Raw genomic sequence first — 7,138 nt, 5'->3', positions numbered from 1 at the left:
TTGTGGGTTCAATTCTCACCCTGGTCAGAGTTTTTCTCTGTCCTTGTGTGGGCCAATTTTCATACGAGGGCTAACGCTCACATGGTTCATATGGGGTACAAAACTAGCACTTCACATCACACTCTAATCAGTTAAGTCTTGAAATGATATCTTAGCTTGCTAAAAAAGACATAAAAAACCCCAAACGGCTTGGTAACAATAGTGGTGATGGGCTTACCTGCAAGTCTGTAACTCGTGAATAACAGGTGGAAACAAACAGGAATATTCAGACCACTAAATATTTCGTGACTGTCTTTGAAGAGCCCTCGCCTTGAATAAAAAGGCCAAAACGTTCTGTGATTGGGGGAGGCAGAGTAGGGGGGAGATGTTACAAACATATGGGTGATGCGCGGTGCGGTACTTGTTGTTGCGTTTCGCAGGGGAAAATAAACACCCCGGTTGTTTACCATTTACAAGCAGAAACCGGTTGGTAGTAGGTTTGTTCAAATGGTAAGTAAAAACTCCCGGATGGGAAATTTAGTTGGGATCGGCGTGTACCATTTACAAAATTTGTTCAAATTTACCGAGAAAGTCTGGAGGGAGGCAAAATCATGGGGGAATGGAAACGGTAATTTGGAAATTCCGTTTGGGAATTTTGGTCTACCTTTCAAGGAATCCCGTTTTCTCCGGAAATTTTCCGTTTGGGAAGACCAAAATAGGCTTTGTTTAACCAATATTTCGTCAGGCACGGCCTGACCTCTTCAGGGAGTTAATTGAAATCAACGGTTACCCTCATCCTTGAAATCAAATACTTGGAGAAACAAGGTTGGGAAAATGGAATGTCAATACGCACGTTATCATGCAACGGCAGTACCCCCTTTTCAGGTTGTGAAGTGACAGCTACGGAAGACATGCGCAGATAATGCTTTTAGACAGCCCTACAAAAAGAGGCGAACAATAAGCTAAATATAGGGAAGTATGTAGGACTGATGAATTCTTCGTACGGCATTCGTACAGCAGTAATACTATCCATAAAATTTACCAATTCTTTAAAGTGCACTAGCTTTCGCATATATACCTTACTGAAGGTTCTAAATGCGAGTAGCACATGATTATCTATTGCCAATTGCCACGCGGCCAACAATTTTAGTTCACCCTCTCTATCAAGAGTGACTGAGAGTTCCCATACAGACCAGGGCTTGAATCTTGGCACTGTTTCCAATTTCTACTGCATCAGTGATGATGACAAGAGCCATCATAACGAGCCAGACGCCCTTAACAATCAAAACAGTACCTCGGTATCCCGCGGAGATAGCAGGCAATATGCCTGGTATCTCAGAGGGGTGCCCAGTTGCTTGTAGCATTCCAATGTAATTGAATCCCTCAGGATTATATAATTAATAAATCTCTTTCACTGACACTTACAAGGTAGAAGGTGTTCTAATCCTCTAGCTTGAGATATTTTTTTGTCAGATTTTAATTAAAATTCTACTTTCAAACATGACGTTGATGTACGAGGACAATGCGATTTACCATGGGATAGTGACGAGCCTTTAACAGAAGTTGGAATTATTTGGTCGAATATTTAAGGCAAACATTTCGGCTAAAAAAGGACGACTTGAAACATAACAGATGCGATCACACTGTGATCCCATAAAAGCGATTTTTGTGTTCTAGGACGTAATGGCTGGCTCCGGTATTGAAGTTAGGATTTGCTTATGGAAGGTGTCTACCGTAGAACGTCACGATTGTTTGAAATTAAGTCAATCATCACTTTGCTTGGGACTGAAGTGCAAACGAGGGAAAATGTTACACAAAAACATTATTTCTGGTAATGTTTCCCTTTTTGCCCGCTTCAAGAAACATCGCAAGTACGGAAAAGTTTCGTCCTTTGAGGGGCCAATAATCTTAAAAAAAGATTTACAAGTGATTGAAGTGAACTATATAAATGTCCATTGCGAAAGTGTTTTGCTCACGCTACAATAGTTCACACAGTGAGCGACAATGCTATTCCAGCACTCAATGCTGAATGATCATGAAAGTGTAATCATCACGTTCAGATTATAGATATAACCTTAAACTTGAAGGGACTTGTTAAGTTCCATACCTTATAAACGTATTAACATCGGCAAGTTCTGAAAACTATTAGTACAGTCACGTAAATTATTAACATGACAGGGGAGTCTTGCCGTGATTTTAGGAGAAAGGCATTGAAAGGGTCAGTTTATCCAAATTTCTATGGTATATAATGCTTATCTAATTATCTGAGGAAGGGAAAAAGATTATGGCACTGAGAAGATACTGCGATGTTGCTCAAAAAGATGGCAACTAATAAAATAAGAAATAATCCTTTCAGAGACAGTCGATAATACCTTTACCCATCGAAAGAACGGAAACATGCAACACTTCCAATGATGGTTTTTTATTATAACCTACAGATAAATAACATTCCAAGCTTAATAACATGATTAATTATCAATACTGAATTTCTCGAACAAAAGATACGCGAATGTAGCATTTTATGCTCATTTTTAGGCATAGCCAGCCAAGATAAAACCTCTTCCCAGGTTCAAGACCTCAACTGATTTACAGTAACACATTAAATGCTCGAGAGATTCCTCTTCAGTCTTACATAAGAAACGATAGCGATTCTGCAATTTTAAATTTCTAAGTTTACTATTTCTATAAAACATCCGGATCGGCAATTTGTATTCAAAACCTCTTAAATTTGTTTCCTAAGTTACTGAAGGAAAGTGAAAAGATTTTCAAGTTCCAATCAACGGAGAGAACCGGGTCTTCATTTTTACTCGTGGATATATCCACGAGTTTTGGTGGGGATCTTTATGCAAATTTGTCACTCCTGCGTAACCGGAAGTTCGATCTAATTAGCCAATCAGGATGGATAATCACAACACAGCTCTGACTTCCTGTTCGCTACAAGGTTGTGCGCCGCCATTGCTGTTTGTGGCTTTCTTCGTAAGTGTTTAATTTGAGCACCTTCCGCTGCATTTAGAAGCAAGAAACTGAACAATTAAAGAAACGGCGTTCTTCGAAGGTGAAGCAAAAGATTCTGAACAAGTGCACATTGGTGCAATTAATTGTGCACCGCCTTTCATTCTCCAACGCGAAGACTTTAATAATACATGTCGAAATGGAATCGACAGACACATGGTGAGAAGCGGTCAGTGTAAAACGCAGACTGCAGACTGCAGACCGGGGGTAAAATGCAGACTGAGGTTATAATTTAATTGTTGAAAAAGCCCAAACCCATTAGAAATGCTAATAGTTAAGCTAGGCCTAATTAGGCCTAAGGTTAGCATTTCTAAGGGGTTTGGGCTTTTTCAACAGTTACGAGTTATAACCTCAGTCTGCATTTTACCCCTGGTCTGCAGTCTGCGTTTTACACTGACCGTGGTGAGAAGACTCGAGAAGACAGTCTCTGCCGATCCCCTAAGCTCACGAGGGATTAATAAACTCCATTTGGAAGGTGACTTCCATTTGGAGAGTGACATCGAAGCTATCAAAGTATACCAATGTTTATCAAAGCTATCACGAAGTTTTGCAAGCCGAGTATGGAAAGCCAAATGGTGCAAAATTCAAGAACCAAAATTGCCTTCACATTCAACAAGTTTCCTACCAACCTCAAGGCAGATTTCAATCAAGCTCAATAAAATCAAGTCACTTTCAACGAATTTTCTCTCAAGATCAAGACATAATTTTAAGCAAGCTCAACAAAATGAAGTCATCACGTTCAACAAATTTTCTTTCAAGGTCAAGAGACGTTTGAGTCAAGCTCAAGAATGAATTTAAGTCACTTTCAAAAAATGAATTATCTCAATTTCAGGCTTCGTTCCACTACCGACACCAAATTAATTGACACGTTCTAACAACTTGAACCTTCAAGATCAAGCCGCGATCACCATCACGCTTTCTTGCATCAAACAACGTTGTCAACAAACTCCATACACTGTCAACAAACTCCGAACACTGTCAAAAAAGGAGCTAACCCACAATGCAACATTCACTGCAACTTGGATGGCCTATAGGTTGTATAAGGCATACCATAATACGTTTTCTTGTTCAAAACTCAACCAAAATGGCGGGAAGTTCTACAAGTAATGACGGATTGGAAGAAATAGTTCGAAGATGTGTGCGTGAAGAATTGGAAAATTCAAGAGGGAATTGCACTACCCAGACTTTCGTTAATAGAACAAGAAACCTGATTCCTAGGCGAAACCAGTCAACAACCTGTACAATCAGCGCTAGTGCCTACTTGTCGAAGTGCACCAGCCATGTCCGCTCGAGCACAATTCGCCAAGAATTGAAGGAATTATTTAAGGTCAAATTTCCACTGATATCAGAGAATGACTTTGACTTTGTGAAGAGAGAGAGAGAGAGAAACACAATTTTGTCACCTGTAGTGAAAGAAAACCATTCATGGGACTATGCACATGTGAAGCATCTTTGTGGTGCTGGTAAGCTTTACGTTAGATTGAATATCAACAAGGATGTAATTGGAGGTACATGTACACCTACTTCTAATGATAGTGATAGCACCTTACCAGCTATGTTGCCTCCAAGTAGTTACAAGCCCACTTGTTCAGCAAACACTACAACATCCATTTTTGTGGGTGAGGAAGTACATGTACCATCAACGTCATCAGATGTTTCGCTCATGGATGAAAACATTTCCTCTTTGACTGTGTTGTTTCTCGAGGCTGAACTAAGCGATATCAGAGATGCCCTCAATCACTGTGGTTCTCTTGAATTGGCAGCTGAGAAGTTGAGTGAGAAAGCAGATACATGTGATCAGTCTCGTACATCTATGGATGCTTCAGGGATACTTAAGCATCTCAAGTTGAAAATGAAAGGGTATGGTCTGGCTGAGAAAATTAAAGTGGACAGAGATGATCTGGTTCTTGATTTATTTCATTATTACAAGGACCCTAACTTTGATCCAGATTTGCAGATTAAGTTACAGTACAGAAGAGAGCCAGCAATTGATAATGGAGGAGTGCTTCGTCAAGCGTACGAAGATGCTTTCCTTGCATTAGCAAAGGGAGAAGTAGGGTTAAAGATGTTTCAAGGCCCATACGAACGTTTAGTTCCTATATACCGTAGTGACAACGTGCTAAATGGAGTGTTTGAAGTTCTTGGTAAAATGGTTGCCCACAGTATGATCCAAGGTGGGCCAGGGTTCCCCTATTTGTCACCTATTGTATATTGGTATATTGCAACTGGAGATTTGCAGCAGGGTGTCGCAAGGGCTAGTGTCATGGACATCAGTGATGGAATCTTGGCTGGCTATGTCGCAAGGGTAAGTGTTGCATTTAGTTTTTCCCCTATTATATTTCTAGTACTGTACTTCCAACAGTTTGATAAGAGAACAAAAAGTGATATAATATTTTGTAATCTGCTATGCCTTGTACCCTTCAATAGTTATTAACACAGTAAAAGTTAACTACTGTATGAACTTTGTTTTTGCTTGGTTCTGTTAATATTGCCTTGGTAATTGGTACGGTATGTAAATTGGTTAAGTTAAAGTGCTTTACTGTGTTTTGGTGGTGAAAATTCCACAAAATGCAATTTTCCAGTGAAAACTTCACATGTAATAAAAAAGCAATATTCTAAAGGGAATGATAATTTATTAACATTGCACAATCCTTTATAATGGAAGGTCCCTTATTTTATGGTGGAAAGGACTTAATAATATTTTATTTTTAGAAACCATCCATGGGTTTCTTATACCATTCTTTGCTATTACTGCAAATTACAGGTTAGAGATGCAACATCTGAGGACATTGAAAACATCAACCACGAAGATGAATTTGTACAGCTGATGCAAAACTGTGGGGAAAGAAGACTGTTGACGGTAAGAAAACAAAAGGGATGTTGCTGTTTTATTTTTTTTTTCTTTGTTTTTTTTGTTTTTTTTTTAGTAATAGTAGTAGTAGCTTGGGTTGTACATACACACTTAATCTATTTATGTGTGCTCTGAAGGTATGTGGTCATATTTTGTCCATTTTAATTATAGGCTTACAAATGTCACATATGTAGGAATATGATTGTATTATACAGGGAAACCCGTATTAAGTGTGCAATGTATTAAACACACACTGACTGTAGTAAGCAAAGACAAGCTTCAGCGAGTCCCAAACTTTTCATATCATATTTTCTGTAAGGCAAACTTGTATTTAGCACACAGGGTTATCAAGCTGTCAGTAGCAAGGGCCTGGTGTATTACTGTTTATTATACAGGTTTTACTGTAGTTATTAGAATTAATGTTAGAGCTTTTTAATGTACCTGTAACGGTCTTAAGGTACGGGTGTATGTGTAAGTTCTTGTATCTTGGATGTACAGTGATGTTTTTTCCCTGCCAATAAGAACAATAAAAAGAAGGATAATTTCATCCATCATAACTTGGGTATCTGGTGAGGATGAAAGATAGTCCGAGAGGAATTGAAAAAAACCATTTTGATATAGTGTAATCTAGTTCATACATGTTTAGCTCACTTCACTCTTAATTTTCTTGAACTTGTTCTGCAATTCTTGAAGTTTAAATGCAATCTAAATGATTACAATAATTTTAAATGTATGTTGCAATTTGCAGGAACAGAACAAATTAGCAGTGGTTCAAGCTCTTGTGTATCATGAAACACTTATCAAGCACAAAGGAGTTCTTGATCAGTTCAGAAAGGGATTAGCTATTCTGGGTCTATTAAAAGAAATTGAAAAAGCACCAAGTAAATTTGAGCACCTTTTTGTACATCAAAAAGGTGAAATTAATGCAGATTTTGTCAAATCTTTGCTGTGTTTGCCAGATTCCACCAACCCTAGAGTAATAAGTGTAACACACATGTTATTAAGTTTCATTGCCAGTGCTAATGAAGATGTGTTGTGTAAATTTTTAGGCTTTGTTACTGGATGCAAATCTGCAACGTCAGCTTTGCTCCCAGGTTGTGTTAATGTTAGTATTGAAGATACCCCAAACATTTTTGCTTCAACTTGTACCATGGAACTGAAGTTACCTTTACATTTCATTTGCTTTGAGCAGTTTGGTGCATGCTTGAATGCAGTTCTTGGAAACTCCTCTTTTAATACTGTATAAGGGTGAATTCAGTGTCAGTCACTGTCATAACACAACTTCTCATTTACCCT

The 7,138-nt window shown here is 38.5% G+C and overlaps 2 protein-coding genes across 2 annotated transcripts in view; one reads left to right on the top strand and one right to left on the bottom strand.

The window, feature by feature from the left end:
- LOC138003009 (alpha-glucosidase 2-like) overlaps nucleotides 1–4,680 on the bottom strand; it is a 46,526-nt gene extending 41,846 nt beyond the window's left edge. The window contains exon 1 of the mRNA XM_068848986.1: nucleotides 4,542–4,680. The gene's annotated coding sequence lies outside the window, so the exon portion shown is untranslated. The remainder of the gene's footprint in view (nucleotides 1–4,541) is intronic.
- LOC138008636 (uncharacterized) lies at nucleotides 4,076–7,138 on the top strand. Its single transcript, XM_068855954.1, has 3 exons — nucleotides 4,076–5,296; nucleotides 5,756–5,851; nucleotides 6,591–7,138. Exons 1-3 carry the CDS (start codon nucleotides 4,076–4,078, stop codon nucleotides 7,086–7,088), a joined length of 1,815 nt encoding a protein of 604 aa, XP_068712055.1. The 3' UTR covers nucleotides 7,089–7,138.

The sequence above is a fragment of the Montipora foliosa genome, chromosome 1 (assembly GCF_036669935.1).
Source record: "Montipora foliosa isolate CH-2021 chromosome 1, ASM3666993v2, whole genome shotgun sequence".
Classification (NCBI taxonomy): Eukaryota; Metazoa; Cnidaria; class Anthozoa; order Scleractinia; family Acroporidae; genus Montipora; species Montipora foliosa.
Note: the sequence above shows the minus strand (reverse complement) of the source record. Positions and strands in the feature narration are given on the sequence as shown.